We start from the raw sequence: 21,234 nt of genomic DNA, 5'->3' as shown, positions 1-21,234 counted from the left end.
AATATTATTATAGCTGCTTTATGTAGTAAACATTTTGAAATATCATTAGTGTAAACTAGCCACTAGTTAAATGAAAGGAAGCTTCTTTTGGAAAATTGTGGTCAATTTTGTAACACAAATTAGCTATTTCTATTCTATTTGTAAGATAGTATTAACATTTATTTTAAAAGGCTGTATCTGCTTAAAAACTTTATTATATGCAATGATATTTTATTGTTTTCAGTGGTATTTTATTGTTTCCTTAATCTTGAACAGTGTATGATATTAAACCATTTTAAAAAACCCTGTAATATAAAATATTTAGCACTTAGACTTAAATTATAATGTATTTTACCTCTGACTTCTTGGCTGTTTTTCTTGTGGTATTTTAATAAATGTTATCTTTCTCCTCCTTTTTCAGAAGCCACTAGGCCTTTTATTTTTAAGAATACTTTGGTTTTTCATAATTAAAAAAAAATTACTTACATGATTTTTTTTTCTGTATAGGATGCCAAATCCAGTAAATGGAACACTTATACTTACGAATTTTAAATGAACCTCACTATACTGTAAACCCACTTATATCTTAGACTTGTTAATTTGTCTTAGGTGTGTTGTGGAACTGCACAATTGAGGCACAAGTGCTGTGAACATAGGATTTTGGACAAAAAGGGACATACAGTCTTCTTGTACTCTTATGTAATTGTCATTAAGTTTCTGATTCAGAAAAAAAAACCTGTTGTCTTTGAAACTTAATATACTGTGTCCAAATCTAATCAGAAATAATAGAACTACTAGACAGCTACTGTGTATTAGGCAGCCTGCTGACCACTTCACATAGCATTTTTAACCCTCAGTATTCTGTGAAGTCCATTCTGTTTAACTGATGAAGATTCAGAAGAGTGCTCTTACCACACTGTCAGGGTTTGGCAACGGAAGTTCTTCCCATTTTATTTGTTTGTTTGTTTTTAAAGAAGGATGTCTCATTTGTCTGGAACTCTCTAGCCCAGTGGTTCTCAACCTTCCTAATGCTATGACTCTTAATACAGTTCCTCATTTTATGGTGACTCCCAATCATAAAATTATTTTTATTGCTACTTCATAACTGTAATTTTGTGAATTATAATTTGAATATCTGATAAGGAGAATATCTGATATGCTACCTCTCTCAAAGGATTGTTTGACTTCCAAAGGGTTAATGACCCATAGGCTGAGAACCTCTGCTCTAACCCAAGGTCGTTTCAGACTTGTAGTGATACCCCTCCTCAGCCTCCTGAGTGCTGAGATTACATGCATGTGTCAAGACTCTTGATGTGTTGCCATGTTTATACTCGACACTCATAGAAGCTCCGAGACATCTAAAGGCAGAATATATTTTGATGGGAAATTAATGATTTGATTTTACTGCCCCACCTCTCACCTACTTCCCACCCCCTGCCACTGGAATGAGTGAGGTGCCATGGAGTGAGGTGTCATGGAGGATCATTTTAGGAGGGCTTTTTTTTCTATAGAAAGATTATTAGATCCCACCTCTCATCTTTTGTTTAAATTGAGATGAAAATTCAAAGATATCCAAGAAAAAGAATGAGAGCAGTAAAGAGTTTGTGGATAGGGTCAAGATTAACTTGACTTTTGGAAGGATTCTCTTGATTTTCTTTTGAAATTTAGCTTTTTAATTGATGGTAGGTAGGTAGACAGACAGATAGACAGACAGACAGACAGACAGAAATACCATGTGGTATTTCAGTAAGTGTGTGTATTGTGAATGATTAGATCAGGGAAACTGACATTCATCACTTCAAAGAACATTCAAATAGCTATTCTTCTTGGCCAGAGCTTATGTAGTGTTTCTAGAGCTTGTATGTGTTTTAAAATATGTTGTTATCTGTAGTCATTCTGTGAGGTAGATCCTTTCCCACTGAAACATTCTCCCTTTTCTTGGTCCTTCCCTCCCTGATTTCTGGGCACTATCATTCTACTCTTTACTCTGTGATTTTTTAATTTTTTAGGTGCAACGCAAGTGAGATCATATTTGTCCCCCAGTGCTTAGCTTATTTTACATAGTATAGTGACCTCAAGGTTCACTCATTGTCTTCAGGTTTCTGTTGCTGTGAAGAGGCAGCAAGACCACCTGTTTTACAATTTCAGAGATGTAGTCCATTATCATCGTGGCTGGCTGCATGGGGGCATGCAGACAGTCATAGTGCTGGAGAAGGAGCTGAGAGTTCTACATCCAGACTGGCAGGCAGCAGGGGGAGAAGGGGAGAGAGGGGGTGGGGTGGGGAGGCACACAGACAGACAGACAGACAGACAGACAGACAGACAGACACTGAAACTCTACCCCTTGCTTGAGCTCTTGAAAACTCAAAGCCTGCTCCTGGCGAGGTGCCTCTTTAACAATGCCACACCTACTCCAACAAAGGCACACCTCCTATAATTCCACTCCCAATGAGTCTATGGGGTCCTTTGCATTCAAACCACCCTCCCACCCTTTAAAAAAAAGACTTAGTACTATTTCATTGTATATATGATACCAATTGTATATGTATATATAGTTGGAGTGCCCTCTTGCTGTTCTTAGTCTCATTAATAAAATAATTTAAGAGTGGAGGCAAACAGAAGCTCAAGGAACACATTTATAGAGTTTGAAAGAAAAACATGCAGAGCAGGCTAGCTGTGATCCTCTGCAGTTGCCTAGAGGAGGAAAATGAATGAGAGATGGGAGGGAGGAGGCTGGGTCCTTTAAGCCAGTATGGAGTTCAGATACATGGCACAAATGGCAGGGAGGGAGCTTTTTGGCCAGCATCCAAAAGAAAGACAGCAAAGGAAAAGTTGTGCCTTTCTGTCTCTGAGTTCAAAAGGTGGGCAGCCCCTCATTGTGACAGCTAAGGATTGTGCTGGTGGGGTGGGAATTGGGAAGAAAAAGAACAGTACCTCATCAAAGAAAAAGAAGAATTTTCCTCTCTCTTTTGTGTTGCTTAAGGTGAGTCCACCTTCCTGGGATGATTCCTTGGTCAGGTGATTTGATTGGGTCCAACTGCAATGCCACATCTCTACCCAGGTCAGAGATTCTATTCTCTTGAGCAGTTTTCCCTTAATCTCTAGCATATAAAGGCTGTATTTTAAGATCTATTTATCCCTCAGTGGGCACATCAGTTGTTTCACCATCTTGGCTATTGGGAATAGCTGCAGTGAACATGGGAGTACAGGCCACCCTCCTCTCCACTCCTCTCCACCCTCTCTCTCTTTGACTTGCTCGTCTCAGACTTGTGAAGATCCTCTTGCCTCAGCCTCTCGAACACTGAGATTGTTAAGTGTGCACTACCATGTCTGACTGCAAACATCTTTTGAAGATTCCTTTGGCTATATACCCCAAAGTGGGATTACCATATCATATAATAGGTACTTTATTTTTCTGAGGAACATTTGTGTTGTTTTCTAAAATGGCTGTCCTTATTTGCAGTTCACCAACAGCTTGCCAGGGTTCTCCTTTCCCCTTTTATCTCTGAGTTTATGCTTTACTTTGTTTGTACTGGGGTGAGGGTGCTTGGCCTTATAAAGCTGCCTTCAAGGTGGAGCAGATCCCCTTGTCTCCCACCACTGTGCTTCTGGAAGCAGAGCTTTCTTTTATCATTTTGTTGCCACATGTATATGTGGAAAATCAGTTGCATTGTAAAAATTCTTACTTCCTGGAAACCAGAAATCCATTCAGCAAGTGTCCCTACCCGGATGCTTCCTCTTCGTTATTTCTAAATGACAGCGCTGATCCTGGGGGCATTCCAGGCATTCATCTAGCTAGGATTCCTTTTTTCACATTTTCTGTTTGTTGCATTTTCTCCTGTCTTATTTTATTTCTTTGTCCTGATTAGTTCACAGAGTATAATAGCAGGGACATTTGTGCTTTTTTTTCTCTTGTAAAGCAGTTATTCTAGAGGGAGAGTGAGCCAGTGATAAGAGCTGTTTATATTCTAAGCAGTTGATTTGTAATTAATGTTGCCTGGGCTCTCGCATGTTGGCAGAATTGGTAACAGCTTGCAGTATTTGTATTTTTTTCCCAATTCTTCTTCGTCTTCTTCTTCTTTTTTTTTTTTTAGTATTTTGACAATGCCATTCATATCTCATGAAAAAGTACCTCATACTTAAAGGTTAAGTGTACTAAAACGTGGATGGACAGGGGAGGAAGGAGACCCGGTGCTGCCTAGAGACCTTGATCTTTTGCCAAAGTATTTAAACAATTTAGTGTTTTGGTTTTCTAGCTCCAAGCTGCTTCTCAAATCCCTGGCTAATTAATCCAGTTAATGCTTTGTAGACTTGCTATATGCAGTGCTTTGGCTTGCTGCTCTGTCACTGAGTAGTCTGTTTTGTTTGACTGAGTAAGCCCAAGCAAGCAAGGCTAAACTCCTTTGGGTGCAGTACTGCCCAGGGGGCCTGTGGGTGCATGCAATTTTGGGTCTTTAATGCCTTCCTATACGTGGCTATATGTACATATATGCCTGTTCCTCGCAATTTTATAGTCTTTAGGTTCAGAATTTAAAGATTAAAGAAATGATGTGAAATAAATAATACCCAATAGAAAATGGGTATTTTTCATGGAACCAAAAGATCCAATCCATAGACTGAATGGCCCATCTCCTACTTACTGTGTGAATTATGCAAATTCCTCTAACCCTTGACTTGTCTAAGACTTAACTTTCATATCTATGAAGTGGGAAAAGTAGCTCTATATAATGGTTGTGTGGATAAACAGAAAATTTAAACACGGAAGTGCTCAGTGCAGGATGAAACTTACTTAGCAAATGACAAATGCATTGTAACTCTGTGGAGATCTGCACGTGTTAAATACAATGGTTTCTTTTGATGTTTTCTAAATTTTGGAGTAGGTAATCTTTTTATTTTGTTTTTCCCCCTTTGCAAAGGAAGTTTAAATATCTCAATTTGTATCAAAGGTATAAAAATCAAGTACTTAACCAGGTGTGGTGGTGCATACCTTTAATCCCAACACCCAGGAAGGCAGAGGTAGGTGGGTCTCTCTGAGTTTGAGGCCAGCCTGGTCTACAAAGTGAGTCCAGGAGAGCCAGGGCTACACAGAGAAACCCTGTCTCAAAAAAAAAAAAAAAAAAACAAAAGACAAAAAACAAAAAACATGAAACGAAATGAAATGAAAAGAAAGAAAGGGGAAAAAAAAATCAAGTACTTCAAGTACTTATTCTGATAAAATACAAATAGATGTATATGGCTTGAGTGTTGGTTTTAGAACCATAGCTATGAGTTTTTAATACAAATGATCATTTTTGAGCCTGAAGGATAAGTTGTGTGTTTTCGTACGAGCATATGTATGCCAGCAACACAGGTTGTGAGAGTCCATTCTCTCTTTCTCCCATGTGCCTCCCAGGAGCTAATTGAAGTTCCCAGTCTTGGTGGCAGGTGTCTTTACCTTTTGAGCCAACTTTGGGCCCTAATTTTTTTTTTTTATTTGTTTTGTTTTTCCCTCTAGTTAAATAACCAGGAGGCAATCTCAGGATAGTCACTGCAAGTGAAATTGATGATATTCTCTGCTAACTCCTTTCTGAAAGCCGTCTATATGGTCGTAGTTAGTGGAGCATGATTTAGAGAGTACCGAAGCAGCCTGAGGATTCTTTTCAGAGACTTCTACTCTGGTGAGGCCCAGGATTCTTGAGTTTGCCACAGAAAGGAATTTCAGGAGGAGTCAGTATGAAACAAGTTGGAGTTTATTAAGATGAGATTTTAGGGACTGTTGAGCGAACTAAGTGGGTAAAATGCTTGTTTATGTAAGTCCAATGACCTGAGTTCAAGTCTAGAACCCACAATAGAAGGAGGTGACTCCTGAAGTATGTCACATGTGTGCTGTGGCACAGAAGTGCCTAGGTGCACACGCGTGTACACACACACACACACACACACACACACACACACACATAAATTTAGCAAAAATGAAATTTGTAATGTGTAGTTAAACACAAAGGTTAATAGAAAGAGAAGTTTTCAGAGAAAATAGGACACACCCAAACATGGTATGGACTTCCCAAGGGCAAATCATCTTGTCAGCCTTACCCATATGAAGTTATACCTCAAAAGGTTACTGAGGAATCCCCTCGCCAGTGGTTTCTCCTTTTCAGTAAATTGGGCTATAAGATGCTTCTACAGGTGCTTTGCATAGGCTTTCAATCTGATAAGAGAAAACAAGGATCACAAAGGCTGCACAGGAGGGTTAAGACATGTCTTCCTAGCTGGGCGTGGCGGCGGCGCATGCCTTTAATCCCAGCACTCGGGAGGCAGAGGCAGGCAGATCGCTGTGACTTCCAGGCCAGCCTGGTCTACAAAGCGAGTCCAGGACAGCCAAGGCTACACAGAGAAACCCTGTCTCAAAAAACCAAAAAAACAAACAAAAAAAAAAAACAAAAAAAACCAACCCCCCCCCCCCAAAAAAAAAGATATGTCTTCCTAAATGGTGTTTCTTGTGTGCAAGTGTGCAGCTGGGAATGGTGAAAAGCCATGTATGCCTAGGCAATCACAATGGCCCATTGCTATTTTAATACTTATTTGAAACTTCTCACTAGTGTGGGCATTCTTCAAGGAAATGTTGTTAATTGTGCTTGAATTCTTGAATCAGCTGGTGAGAAGCTTCAACCAGAATTGGGTGAGAGGCTTCTTTCCATCCTATTTTCCTTGCTTTCTGTCCTGCTTCATTATGAGTTTCCTTATTTATTTATGTATTTATTTTAGGACAGGGCCTGGCACTCATAGAGACCTTCCTGCCTCTGACTCCCAAGTGCTGAGATTAAACATGTGCACCACCATGCTCAGCTCATTTTATTACATTGTTTTGTTTTGTTTTTCAAGACAGGGTTTCTCTGTGTAGCCTTGACTGTCTTGGTCTCACTTTGTAGACTAGGCTGGTCTTGAACTCACAGAGACCAGCCTGCCTCTACCTCCCTGGTTCTGGGCTTACAGGTGTTCACCAGTGCCCAGCTTCATTATGATTTTTAAATTCAAAATATACCTTGGTAATTAGGAATTACAAGGTTTACTTTTTTAATAGTTAATGGAAATATTACTACCAGCTCTACTCCAAAGGAACTAGTGTATTAAAACATGTAACAGTCCTCTTCTTTTTACTTATTATTATTATTTTTTATTTTTGGAGACAGGGCCTTAGTGCATAGCCCTGGCTTTTCTGGAACTCAGTTTGTAGACCTGGCTGCCCTTGAACTCACAGAGACGTGGCTCTGTTTCCCTTTTGCTGGGATTAAAGTTGTATACCACCATGCCTAGCCTTTTTTTTTTTTAATACAGCTAATCACATTTTGTTTATGACATTTAAAAACATATAAATGTTCCTATAAAATAAAGCACAGGAACAGACAGGCAGATAAAGATATCACTTTACCTAATGATAACAGTAACTTAAAACATTAGTGGATTCCCTTCCAGGCCAAGGAAAAGAACACTGCTAAGCATCTTACAGAACTTACTGCTGTATCTTCCCTTTAAATAGCCTCTGAATTCTCCCTAAAAACAACTAATCGTCGGTTTTAGAGTCTAGCTTTTTACAAAACACGTTTCCAAAAAGGTTTGTAGTCTAAAGGACCAAAGCTCACATCATCATCAAATTGCTCAGATTATTCTTTTGCCTCCACTTTCTTCCCTGTAGCTGCTGCCACAGCATGGAGGGAATAGGACATTTCCTAGGGCAAATCCATCAGCTCCTACATTGTAGATGAGGCTCCTAGTGTTGACTTTGCAAACAAACTAAGCCCAAAAGGTTCAGCTGCTTTAAGAAGGGAAATGATCTTAACCTCTGTGATGGTCTCCACCTCATCATGCATGATGAGGGTGGGATATATGTCAGGGGCGCTAGGAGATGGAGACATGCCTGCCTGTAGCACTAGGTGCTAGACAAAGTGAGGGCCTCACTCAGACATGTTCTTTGGCTTTATTAGAAGAAGAGTTCACCTTGGGGAGAGCTGAGGAAAGAATATTTTATGTTTATTTCAAAGCATCTAGTATTTTGCCTGTTTCTGAACATACATGAATGGAATTATATGGCTTTGTAAATTAAGTCATGAGTATTTTAAATTTTTTGGTTTCTATTCAACATTGTATTTATGAGATCATCTGTGTGTGTTCCTGTGGCTTATTTACCTCCACTGTGTGCCATCATGTGACTGTACCACAGTTGATCTAAAGAGAGTTTTTTAATGAATATTTCTGGGGAGTATGTCTTTGAGCTACGTATGTTCGTAAGAGTGAAATTACTGAGCCGTAGTGTACGTGTATATTTAACTTGAGCATAGATTGCCAAGCTGTTTTCCACTATGGTTGGACCAGTTTGCATTCCCATCTGCTGTGTGTGACTGCCTCTTGCTCCATGTCCTCACTAGTGCTCTATTAAGAGTCTTCTTAGGACTGGGTGCACCTACGCAGGTGGTAAAGCAGGCATGAGGCTTTAGGTTTGATTTTCCAGAAGGATGAAACAAATAAAAGTCTTTTCATTTTTCTGTCTTCTTGGTGATTGTACATGCTTTTCTTTTCTTTTAAATTCCATTTTTGTGGTCACTAATGAAGTTGACATCTTTAAATGTGCTTGATTATATATGCCAACATGCCATATATCTCAAAACCCAAATTTCTTTTGTCTCTCTGAAATTCTTTTTTTTAATAATTTATTTATTTTTATTTTATATTCATTGGTGTTTTGCCTGCTTGTCTGTCTGTGTGAAGGTGTCAGATCTTGGAGTTATCAACAGTTGTGAGCTGCCATGTGGGTGCTGGGAATTGAACCTGGAAGAGCAGTCAGTGCTCTTAACTGCTGAGCCATCTCTCCAGCCCCTCTCTGAAATTCTTAATTTATTGACCAGCAATAATATCTTTCCTCTCTGGCAACTGACATTTCACCATATGTAAGTTCACTTTTTTTTTTTTAAATCAGAGTTTGAACCAAAGGCCTCACACAATGAAAGCCAGTGCTCCAGTCCAGCCTAAGTTCAACTTTAAAAATATCTGTAAGTGAGTCTATGCAGAATTTCAGTTTCTATGCATGGCTTACTTCCTCTATCATAGTGTTCATCCATACTCCGTCAGAATTTCCTGTTTCTCCAACTTTATCTCCTTTCCTTTCCTCCTCTCCTCTGGGTATGTGCATGTTCATGACAAGACCCAAGGACAAGCGTGAGTGCCCTTCCTCAGGAGCTACCCACTGGTGGCTCTCTCACTGGGACCTGGGGCTCACTGCAGGGCCCCTGCATTTCTTTTTGTTGACCACTATTCTACATGGTCCACCCCAGGCTTGACCCACACCTTTAGACATAACTAGTGCCTTAGTTATGTAGCAGACACTTTCTTATATTTATCGTTTTCTCATTTAAATGCCCTCTTACACAGTATGATGCAGTTGTTCTCATTTGGATGTTAGGATATCTTTAAAACAATTTTTTTTAAGTTGGAAGTTTACCCCATCTCCTTTTTCTTGTTAAAAATGAGTCAGATGTGTGTGGGGGCCTCTGTAGGGAGGTAAATACAGAAGACAGTGGGAGGAGGGAAAGGGATGGTGGTATCTAAGTGGTCTGATAGGGCAAATGGGGAAAAGGGCTCTAAGGGAAAGGGAGGGAGGTGAATACAAAAGAAGAAAGGAAGAGGGTGAAATAACAACAAGGATGTCCGAAAAAGTTACAAGGAATCATACTATTAGCTAGCTATCTTTTTTTTTGTGTATGTGTCCATAAAATCTGTGTCCAATTTGAGAAATTGTCTTTTGAGTTGTTTGCCAGAATTGTTCAAGAGACTCCCAAAATATACAGCTTATTGCTGTTGCCTTTGATTGCCCTCAGAGATGGAGTGTAAGCCCCCCCCTTTTTTTTTCTGAAGACACCATGCACTTCAGAATAGGGTCAGAGACCATGGAGCTGGAACTGGCCTGAATGCTTTTTTTTTTTTTTGAGGACTTGATTTCACAGTATTGGAAGGCACCATGCAAACTTCCTAAGGAAGGAACCATATAATAGCTATAATGTCTATTAACCACATCAATGACCAGCATGGCATGATAACCTTAAGGGTGCAGTAGTGGCATGTATACCTTGGTGGTAACCAACAGCTCTCTAATTGGACTGAAAACACATTAAACCACATGCCTGGTACTGGAAACAGTTAACTACTCAGTGCTAATAAAGTTATTGGAAGAGATTATACAACCAGTAAGTAACCCAGAACAATCTCTGACAATAGTCTAAAACCATTTGTTCTTATACCTACAGATAAACCCTTTGCAAAAGCTGAAGATCACTACTGAAAACCACAACCAATCAAAATGCAGAGTTGTGGAGCCCAGTCCCAATTCACATATCTGTAAAACACTTCCACACCTAAGGCTTAGGGAACATTGTTCTAGATGAGGAAGAAAGTTTTTTTTTGTTTTTTTGTTTTTTGTTTTTTAAAGATTTATTTATTTATTATGTATACAGTATTCTGCCTGCATGCCAGAAGAGGGCACCGGATTCTCATTATAGATGGTTATGTACTATCATGTGGTTTCTGGGAATTGAACTCAGGACCTTTGGAAGAGCAGGCAATGCTCTTAACCTCTGAGCCATCTCTCCAACCCAGGAAGAAAGATTGTAATGACCAAAGAATCAGGGAATTTTCTGTGAGGCTGTCTTCTCCTAATAATCTCAGAAGCTTCAGCCATAAAAATCTCACCAATATGACAGCCCAAATGTGAGCTGAACAATGACACCAGTAGAGATGCCAAAGTAAACAGGGGAAAAAGCCCATAAGTCCTCAACCTACTCAAAGAACTATATATAGACAACTGAGAAAAGCTAGGGGAGAGAGGTGCTCTTGCTCGGGAAGTCATGCATCTCTGCCTTGATGGGCTGTACTTCTAGAAACCATCAGCCAAAAATAAACACTTTCTTCCTGAAGCTGTTTTGTCATTGTGTCTCATGAATGAGAAAAGTGACCCAATACACTCAACAAGGCTCATTACTTCTTGATCTATCAGAGTTGCCTTTCCCCCCGACCCCCCCTTCCAGGTATATACAGGGTCCCTTTTAACAAGAGACTTACACGATCTGCTGTTAGACAAAATACCTACTCCCCTTTTGATCCACCTGCCTCTGCCTCCCGAGTGCTGGGATTAAAGGCGTGCGCCCTCATGCCAGGATTGTATAAACCTTTAATCTAAGCACTCAAGAGGCAGAGGTAGGCAGATCTCTTGAGTTTGAGACCAGCCTGGTCTATTTAAAGGTATACAATGAGATCCTGTCTCAAAACAAATAAATGCAAATTAAAAATTAAAGTATTTATTTGGCAAGTAGAACTCAGATTTCCTTGTTATGCCTTCTTATCATACATACCTGGGGTTGCCTTCCTACTGCCTTTATTCTTTCTGGCTTTAGGAAAACTTTATAAAAGATAAGCTAGTAATGTTTTTGCTCTTGACTGAAATTTCATTCCAAAGGGTAAACTTTTGGATCTTTGTGTGCTGATATCTATTTTTACTTATTTATTTGGTGTGTGTTTGTGCCTGTCTCATGATGCTCATGGAGACAACTAGTGGACAACTCTCACTGGTTGAGGCTCTTCTGCCACCTGGTGGGATCTGAGGATTGAGCTCAGCTAGTCAGGCCTATGGGCAAGCTCCTCTGTCTGCTGAGCTGTCTTGCCTGCCCTTTGTGTTCTTTCTGATCGGTTAACCACATGGAGAAACCCCTTCTTGAGAGGTACTCATGCCTGAAAATATCAACTGGGACAGAAACTCATGGAAGAACATTTTGACATTTGCCTTCACTTTCGATCTTGTCAGCTCTGAAGCCACTAATGTTTTGAGGGTTTTTTTGTTTGTTTGTTTTTGTTTTTTGTTTTTAACTTTACAGACACTGTAAAAGAAATACGTATTTCATCGGTAATTTTCAAATGTGAAGCCTGACTTGAGAGTTATGAAATACACGATTTCTTTACAATGTGTTCATTGAACAACTCCTGAGACTTTGTGCTAGAGCCTTTTTCAAAGATTTATGGAGCACCACTCTGCTTTCAGAAGCACTTCTATTTGCTGGTCGCCAGCATCTGAGAGTTCTGTTACGATGCTTTCAAAGTTGAGGGCATAAGTTCTGAACCTGAGAAGAATTCTGGTACTTCTTCTAGAATTTAATATCTTTCTTTTGTGGACTCTATTTTTTTTACTGCTGAGTTAGTTGTTCTGAGTGCTTAGCACAGTACTTGATATGTAGTAAAGCTCTTTGTCAACCTCTGTAATTCATCTCACCCCTCCAGGCCTCAGTCTCTTCAGTAGAATTATTGTATGTGTGGGTTAGTAAATGTGACCCTTCGTTGTATGGGATTCCCCTTTACCACCATGGCAATCCCTGTGCTGACCTGGGTGTGGTGAAGGGTTTTTATTTTGTGTCACATAGCCATGGTAGGGTTGTAGTTCAGTCTTTGCCATTTATTAGATGTATGGCACCAGTGACTTCTTGATATCCTTGCTGGATCTCCTCATAAACACCTCAAACTCAACTAAACTTCACTCTTTCCATAGTCTGTTTGTGTTAGTTAGCATAACCAGATATCTGACCTTTTTCTCACAATATTGGAGATTGCAATCTGTAATTGGATAGCCTGTGGCAAGGTGGCATATGGTGGGAGTGCATGGTGGAACAATCTGCAGAAGAGAGAAAGAAGAAGGATTCAGGCCCCAATGAAGAATGCCCTCTGTGTCCTGAGTACTCCACCAAGCTCCACATCTTAAAAGTTTTATCACCTGATAGTAGTGCCATCCTGGGGACCAAGACTTATATCATGGGCCTTTGGGAGATGTTTAAGATCCCAGCTATAGCCCAAACTTAAGTTTCTTTTACAAAACTGGGAGATATACATTACCATCATCTCTCTCCACAACTCCTGGTAATGCACCCTCATCTCCACATCTGACTCAGGCTTGTACTTTCCAGCTCCATTGCCATTAGTTGTGCTGTTTCTCACTCACACTGCTTGAGAGGTCTTACTAACTATGTTCCTGCTTGCTCAGTTTGAGTTCGTTTTCTACAGATCCTCTACAGTGCCTTCCACTCCTGTGTAAAACATCTCAGCGGCTCCCATTTACAACTGAATGAAGGCCAGAGTTTTTAATTTAGCCCATGAAGACAATGGGTTGGCACCAGCAGCCTTCTTCAGCCTTATTTCCTACTACTAGCTCTCCTGTGTGTAGTGGGAGGCATATTGATCTCTAAAAAAAAATTTCATCTGACAAAAGTTTCCTGCCACAAGGCTGGCACTTTCTTAGTCATTGCTGTTCCCTCTGCATAGATCACTTTTCGCCTGCTTTTGCTTATTCCATTTCTTTGTATCCTTGAGGTCTGTGAACATTTTAGAACCCCTTCAGAAAGATTTCAGCCTTCAGAGAGACCACAGCCTTTCCTTTCCATTTAAAAAATTTTTTTTAAAAATTTACTTCCCAGTTAATGTCTTCATTTTGTGGACTCTGTTTATAGCTGAACTTTTCTGACCTTAACACAGAACTTGATACTCAGTAAGAACTTAGTAAATATTTACTGAAAGGATGACTAGTTGAATGAATATTACTTGCTGTGTGAGAATGATGTTGGAGCATAGATGGCATGAGTTTACTGATTTCTTGTTTTTTGTCCCCTGCTCACCCTGTACATATGAAACGTGATTGTGGCCTACTAGTTGGCAATTTACTATGTCTGACTAAACTTTAACGTATTTCTTAATGTGGGTAATGGCATAAAAATCAACTTGAAAGCCACTCTCGTGGCTTACATATAGCATGGGATAGTGCAACCTTTGGGCAACACTGTTTATGTTAGGGCAGTGAACTGAGCTAGAGATTGCTTCTAAAGAAATGTAATTTTGCTCTTGCTCTAGTATACTCCTTAGTCATAAATACCACATAAAAATCTTTTGCGATAACTGCTTCACCCTCTTTTACAGAAACAGTCTGTTTCCAACTCAAAGTAATTTTCACTTTTGTGTACTGTGTACCATAGTGCTTTCCTTTCTATCGCCTTGAAAACATATCTGCATTATTGTTGAATTTAGTGTGGGGAATCTGTCTTATATAAGCTATATGATGATGTTTAACATTATATTGTGTCTATCATAATAAAACTCACTAATAGTTTAAATTACTGCTCATAATAAATTTTATCACTTTTTATAAGTTTCTATGGCCTTTAGTATTACTAGTTTGATACAATCAAATGCTATACATATGCACAAATACCCAGATTATACATAAGATTCTCAAAGGCTAGACCCAGACACAAGGGAACCAAAGGATAAAGGCAATAATATTTACCCTTGTGTTAGCTCTGTTAACTAACACTATTTTTTGCGAGTGGTTCATATCAATTTGATAAACATTTATGTGACTGAGTAAGATTTTCTTCTTTAAAGCCAGTGGTCAGCTCAAAACCTTTGATGCTGTTGACTTTCTCAGTATTAATCATTGTTTTATAAGACAGTCTCTAAGGATGCATAAATTATGATAATGGAAGCCAGGAAAGGGCTAGAGCTGGTGGTGGTTGCTGCTGCGTTATTGTGTCCACTGGGATGACACTTTGTGTGCTTGCCCTCTGTGTATTGTTGGGTGAGGAGCTGAGTTCTGTCCCTCACAGAGCTGGAGACAACAGTGAATTATAAAAGGCACCAGAGAGCAGTCCTGCTAAGTAGTTTGTCTGGCACTCTTAGACTTGATAGGGGAATCTCATGAAAGCTTAAGTAGTCCTTTCCTTATAGCTTACTCTGTTCTTAGGCATTAGTGGCAAATGCTCAAATAATAAGATTCTTCTCTGTAATCTACCATAAAGAAAGGGATGGTCAAGTAACAGAGTCTAGTTTTCATGTCTTATTATTGAGCTATATCAGACATTGCAGAATGATCAGTAATAGATGCTATATTCTTAGAATAAGAACAAATTGACACTTTTTTCTTATCTGTTACATATTTTTATAAGTATGGTGTTTGTATTAGAAAAATTAGAATGAAATTTAATTTGCAAAAAAGGAATATGATACAAAAATTTCTCAACATTGCGATACTTCCAGTAGTCTCACTTTATCTATATTTTAGCCTGTTTATATGTAAGAAAATACTTTTCCTGAAGAATTTTAAACGAAACATATTTTTAGGTAAGTTATATATTACCAGGTTAATTGAAAAAGAAGTATAGAAAATTGCCTAGGATAATATTCATAGAAGAATTTGATAAGTTGTTAAAATACTATTCCTGAAGAGTTGGCTACTCTGATGACTTTGTTTGTCATTATGCACATCTTTGAAGACAGTGCCTGTGCTGTCCTCAGTCATCGCCGTCGTCGTCGTCGTCATTGTCATCTTCTACTTCTTCTTCTTCCTCCTTCGCTTCCTCCTCCTCCTCTTCTTTTTTTGGTTTTTCAAGAAAAGGTTTCTTTGTGTTGCTCTGGCTGTCCTGGAACTCATTCTATAGACCAGGGTGGCCTTGAACTTAAAGATCTGCCTGCCTCTGCCTCCCCCAAGTGCTGGGATCACAGGCATACTCCACCATACCTGGCTATCTTGAGTATTCTGAAATGCCCTTTCTTGTGTTTCTTCATTTTACTAGGCTGTTGTAACCCAATATGAAAATGGTGGGACAAAATATAAGACAAAAGACTAATTTTTTCTATTACCATGGACATGACATAAACTATGAAAACATGATTGTTGCCCTAACTATTTTAATTTCACAAGAGAAGGGGTGTGTGTGTGGTTTTTTGTTTTGTTTTGTTTTTTGTTTTTGTTTTTTTTTAAAGACAGGGTTTCTCTGTGTAGCTTTAGCTGTCCTGGAACTTACTATATAGACCAGACTGACCTTGAACTCTTAGAGATCCACCTGCCTCTTCCTCCTGAGTGCACCACCACTGCACTGCAATGTATATGCTTTGAGTATAAAATACCATTGCATTACTCAATTGATTTATAAATTAAAAACTTTAGTCCTACAAAAGATTATCACTGTAAAGTATGGAAAACAACAACAACAACAACAACAACAACAAAATCTTCACATAATTGTTTACTATTTTTCCTGTTTGTGGGGTTTTTTTCTTCTTCTTCTTCCCTAGACAGTTCTGTTCCATGCAGTGTTGGATAGGGTCATTTATTCATCAAAAGCTGGTGTGTCCAATATGGTTTCACTTAGGTGCCTCTTAACTTCACCTAGGTACCATCTTGTTGGGTCTTTAATGGACTATGTGCTCTTTCTTCATTTAGAAGTCTGTGGCAGCAAGAGTAAAGGACAAGCAGAAACTGTCAGTCGCTAATAGCTTAGGGCCTGAAGAGACCCAGTATGATGTCTTCTGCATCCTATTGTTCAGAGCCAGTCAGGAGGTCAGTCTGATGGGAGAAGGGGCATATGATAAGACTAGCTGGTGACATCTTTGAAGATTCTCCACTGGGGTAGTATCTGATACCCTGGAGCCCCTGTGTGCCTCTGTTCTTCTTGTTTCTCACTTTTATACTCAACTGTTAAATGTGTCATTTTATTATTGGGGAGAAGGGGTGTATGGCCCAGTGCATATGTAGCAAACAGAGGACAACTTCCATACTTTCCCTAAGGTGAGTTCTGGAGGCTGTCAGATTTGCACTGAGAGGAAGGCAAATACTTTCACCCAATGAGTCATCTTGCTGGCCTACCAACCCAATTAGAAAAATCACTTTTTTGCTTTTCATGATCAATTTCATTCCACGTGCTTGACAGGAATTTTTTGTTTAAAATTTTTTAAATTTCAATTTAAAGTAAGTGTGTGTTACTTGTTAAACTTACACACACAAAAAATGAAAATAGTTTCTAATGCTAGCCCTAGATTTTGATGATAATGACTATGTAATCACAAGTGTACTTAGCCTGATTGCATATCAAGCATTTCTTTTTGTCTGAATCACGTTGTCTTTTGAGGTTAAGTAGCCAAGCCACTGTATCACTGAATCCATAGTATTCAGTTTCTGAATTTTGGATTACAACTAGAAAGAAGTTGAGTTTGTGAGAGACTCACCCAAACTTTTGTCTTGTTTTCTGTTCTGATAGTAAGAGTTAAGATAGTGAAGGTTCTGTGTGTGTTAGTGTAAGTGCATGTGTGGATGTGTTCATATAGTGAGTAATTTTTTTTAAAAAGAGGTGGAGGATTATATACTAGTAGTTTTAATAATTTTTGGAATGAAAAAATAGTTTCATAGATGACTGTTAAATATCATTCTGTAATGTTCTAAAACTTTAATGTGCATGACAATTGGTGAATGTGTTAACGTATACCTTGCTAGACCCTAGAACCAGAGTTTAAGTAGCTCTGCTGTGAGCTTAATTATTTACATTTTTTATAGGCATTTTTGGGCAATGCCAAATCTACTGGCTTAGGGACCATAGTTTGGGGACATCTGTTCTGTGATATGATTTTTAATGGCTATACTATAGTTTCTTATGTAGATGCAGCATTATTTTGTCAATTTATTCTAAGACAGTTAGGTTGTGCAAATATTTGTAAACAGTATTATAATGGCCATTATTATGCACATTTATTAGCATTTCTTTATAGCATATTTCTAGAAATTGAATTACTTGGTCAAAGGGTCAGCACATTCCTAGGACCTTTAGTGTGTAAGCTGAATTATGTTCTAGAAGGCTGTACTCATTATATTTCTCCTAAAATAAAAGGAGAAACAAATCAACATTCTAAAGTTTTTCAAAAATTTAAAGAGGGGACTTTGAAAATAGTTTAACATTAAAATAAATTCATTGACTTACTAAAATTATTAGATTGAGAGGAAGTAGTAATTTAGATATAAAATTATAATATATTAAAAATGTGGGGCTGATGAGGTGGTTTAGCTAGTAAAAGGTGCCTAGGGACCTGAGTTTGATTCCCAGGTCCTACATGGTGGAAGGAGAGAACCAAGTCGTTTAAGTTGTCCTTTGACCTCTACACGTAAACTGTGGCATGTTTATACACGTGCATGTTTATGCATGCACTTGCGCACACATGCATGTGTACACAAGCACGTGCGTGCGCGTACACACACACACACACACACACACACACACACACACACACACACACACACACTGTAACAACCTGGCTAGTTTGTATTTCAGTTCTACTGTGGATGTGGATAATTAGCACTAAGTTACAGCTCTTCAGGTAGGAGGATCTTCTTCCTCAAACCTCCCATTATGTGCATGGCCAGGCTAGGCCAGGTTGTTAAGTATTTGTTATCTTGGTGCTGAAATCCCCTTGCAATCTTATATTTCCTGTTGTTTTTGACATAGAGCTTAATAATCTTTCATAGCAAAGCAATTATAGGGAAAGGGTTAGCAATTCCCAATTACAAGGTACAAAGACCAGGGCATAAATCTTGTTTGTGAAACTTGGTTCATGGTGTTGGAGAACGTCTTATCTTTAAGGTGTCAATGCTGTTATCCCTAGGAGTATAAAGAGAGGCTGGACAATCCTGGACACAGCTCTGTTCTCTTACTGGAGTCCCTGCAGTTAAGAATGGCCATCTCCTTTCAACTTTGAGAGAGGATCCCAGGAGAGATCAGTTAGTTGTCTCTTGGTTGTCTCATGCTAAGGGCCAGGAACAAGGCATAGCTTAGTGCTAGTGTGCTTGTCTAGCATGAATTAGGTCCTGAGTTTGACCAACAGCAACAACAAAAAGACAAAAAGCTTCAGAGCTATAATTTTCCCTGAGAAGGTGTGTTGGTGGAACTGGTGGTACAGTGTGAGTTTAGAATGCTTCTTTTTCTGTGTTGATATAGCCACTCTGTTCCCGTCACCTTTCTGCTGGGTTTTGTGAGGATTTTATGAATTCTAAAGCACACTTTAAAAAATACAAAAGTGCTTTTGCAAACTCAGAATTATGTGATATTTGGCCGCATCCAAGAGTCTGTTGAAATGAGCCAAGAGTGGTGGTGCACACCTTTATTCCCTGCACTGGGAGGAAGAGGCAGGCAGATCTCTGTGAGCTCAGGGCCAGTCTGGGCTACATAGTAAGTTCTAGCACTGCCAGGGCTATATATACAGAGAGACTCTAAGGGTAGTGTTGGAGGCCAGATAATTTTTTTCTGCTTCAGATTGTTCAAGCATTCTTAGTTTTAGAGGGACATCATATAAATTTGTAAAATATTTCCATGGCATTTAACTTCTTTGGATAAGTCCATAAAGTCTATATTCAGTGGGGTGAAGGGAACTTGGTGAAGATGAGGCTTGGACTTCAGAGTCATACAACCTTGGAATCTAGTCTTAGCTGTGTCCCTTAACAGCTGTAACTAAGAAGAAAACAGTGAGCCCCTAAGCCAGATCTCTCCAGCTTGAAGTATACAATGCTGGTTGCCAGTGTAGGGGAGACTATGAAGATGGGAATGGAACATTCCTATAGCCTTTGGGGCCCAGTGCCACAGAGGTCCTGGACAACTTGCTTTTTTTTTCTCTTTTCTTTGAACAGATGGTCCTAACATTCCTGTTCTTAAGTTATAGCAGCTTTGATTTTAGTATATGTACAGATTGCTATGTTGCCCTGAAAAGCTAAACCTCCAGTTTAAGGGTTTTATATAACGAGGGAGAGTAAGGTCTGTTAGTTAGTGTGACTTAATAAGTTAAAACTGCCCCTGTCCCTCTTTTTTTTGGAGGCAGGGGAGAGGGTGATATATCAGAAGTTACTCCTGGTCTGCAGAACAAAACCTGTTTGCCATGGTTGACTTTTTGATAATCTCCTACAGTTATTTATAGTCATATGAATTTATTGAGACAGGTCAAATGTGCTTGAAGGGGTGGTTTTGAACTTTACACATTTGCTGATTATTTAGTTACGAATTGTGCTCATGCTGGTCAATGGTTCCTGCTGGTTTAAAGACAAAAGGCACATCTGTAGTCAAGGCTTAGATAGTATAAAATCAGTTGTTTTGAAGTTGCAGGACAGCAATAGTATCTTGAAGGAATAATTTTAAACAATATAGCTGCTTGTTCTTTTGTTATTAAGGTACTATTTACTTGTACCTTCACTTTGATTATTATTTAATTTCCTGCTTAGCCATAATCTTTTTTATTTTTATTTTTATTTTTTTTATTTTTAGGTTTGAGTTGGCTTTTATAGGTTAAATTGTTTTTAGTTCTAATTTTAAGTGAAGGCATTAGGGATTCCTTTAAGGAATTTTAATGTGTTTGCTTTCAGTAAAGCTACATTATTATTAGATTCACAAAACTATCATTCAGTGAATACTATGTAATTGATCACTTTTTAAAGTGTATTATTGCTATTGATGTTATGCCAGGTATTGCATCTTTATCTTTCCTTTAATTTTTTTTTAAAGGTAGCATCACTTGGGCACAGAAAAGTAGTGTGCTTTGTTCTAATAATAAAGACGTGATTGTCTGAGAGTTGATTGTTTGAATTGTGTGAATCGGGGAGTGGTGTTTTCTTAGCATGACACTTTGGGAACGCTGCTTGGTTAGGATACTTTTGTTCCAAGATCTCTTTGAGTCAGTTCCTATTAAGAGTGAAATGTGACAAGCAGCATAACAATGAAAATATTTGAACAATACAATACTTGTGTTATTATTGTATGGCTTTGAGGGAAACCTCATACTGTGTCTAATTGAATTTATTATGCTTAATGAAGTTTTGAAACCAAAGAATACCTTTTTTGTTTACTTGACCATTAAGTTTACCTTCTTTAGTGTAGGTAAAATACACTATAAAGTATACAAAATGCTGAAAATTTGCATCCTGGGAGATAATTATACAGTGGTTGCCCTATACCATTTTCAGAGAATACTGTTAAAAATGATACTCTCTATGAGTTAGGTCCAATAAATAACTGGAGAAGGAAGTGGTAAAAATAGTAAATTAACATTAGCTTTCATTAATAGTTCCTGTGAATTTTTATAATAGAACTGATCGCAGTAAATTTATTTGGTAAATTATCAATGTCCCTGTTATGAACCTCCTTAAGAATGCCTGATAGGGTTGTGTTCAGAAGCGTATCATTAATTTAAAATGCTGTGCTGTTTCTTTTTTAAGAGAACAAAGAATTGGAATTTAGCTGCTTGATACTACTAGTTATGTAAATTATCATGGTAAATGTAATACTATGTAAAAAGGATCCATAGAGTAGTTACATGGCATTTTTTTTTTTAATCGTGAATCGTGAAATAAATTGTGTTGGCTTGTACAGGTATACTTCTCTGAGTCAGGAAAGA

General features: G+C 38.5%; 1 protein-coding gene across 17 annotated transcripts in view; it reads left to right on the top strand.

The window, feature by feature from the left end:
- DENND1A (DENN domain containing 1A) overlaps positions 1-21,234 on the top strand; it is a 476,985-nt gene that overhangs the window by 81,001 nt on the left and 374,750 nt on the right. For 3 of the 17 annotated variants that reach the window (XM_084797940.1, XM_084797948.1, XM_084797950.1), the window contains one exon: positions 16,256-16,372. The exons of the other annotated variants lie outside the window; for them this stretch is intronic. In XM_084797940.1, the coding sequence (XP_084654066.1) occupies positions 16,256-16,372 (117 nt within the window). The remainder of the gene's footprint in view (positions 1-16,255; positions 16,373-21,234) is intronic. 17 annotated transcript variants of the gene reach the window in all.

The sequence above is a fragment of the Acomys minous genome (assembly GCF_964271855.1).
Source record: "Acomys minous genome assembly, chromosome: 10".
In the NCBI taxonomy this organism is placed as follows: domain Eukaryota; kingdom Metazoa; phylum Chordata; class Mammalia; order Rodentia; family Muridae; genus Acomys; species Acomys minous.
The sequence above is the reverse complement of the archived record's forward strand: the minus strand, read 5'-3'. Positions and strand labels throughout refer to the sequence as shown.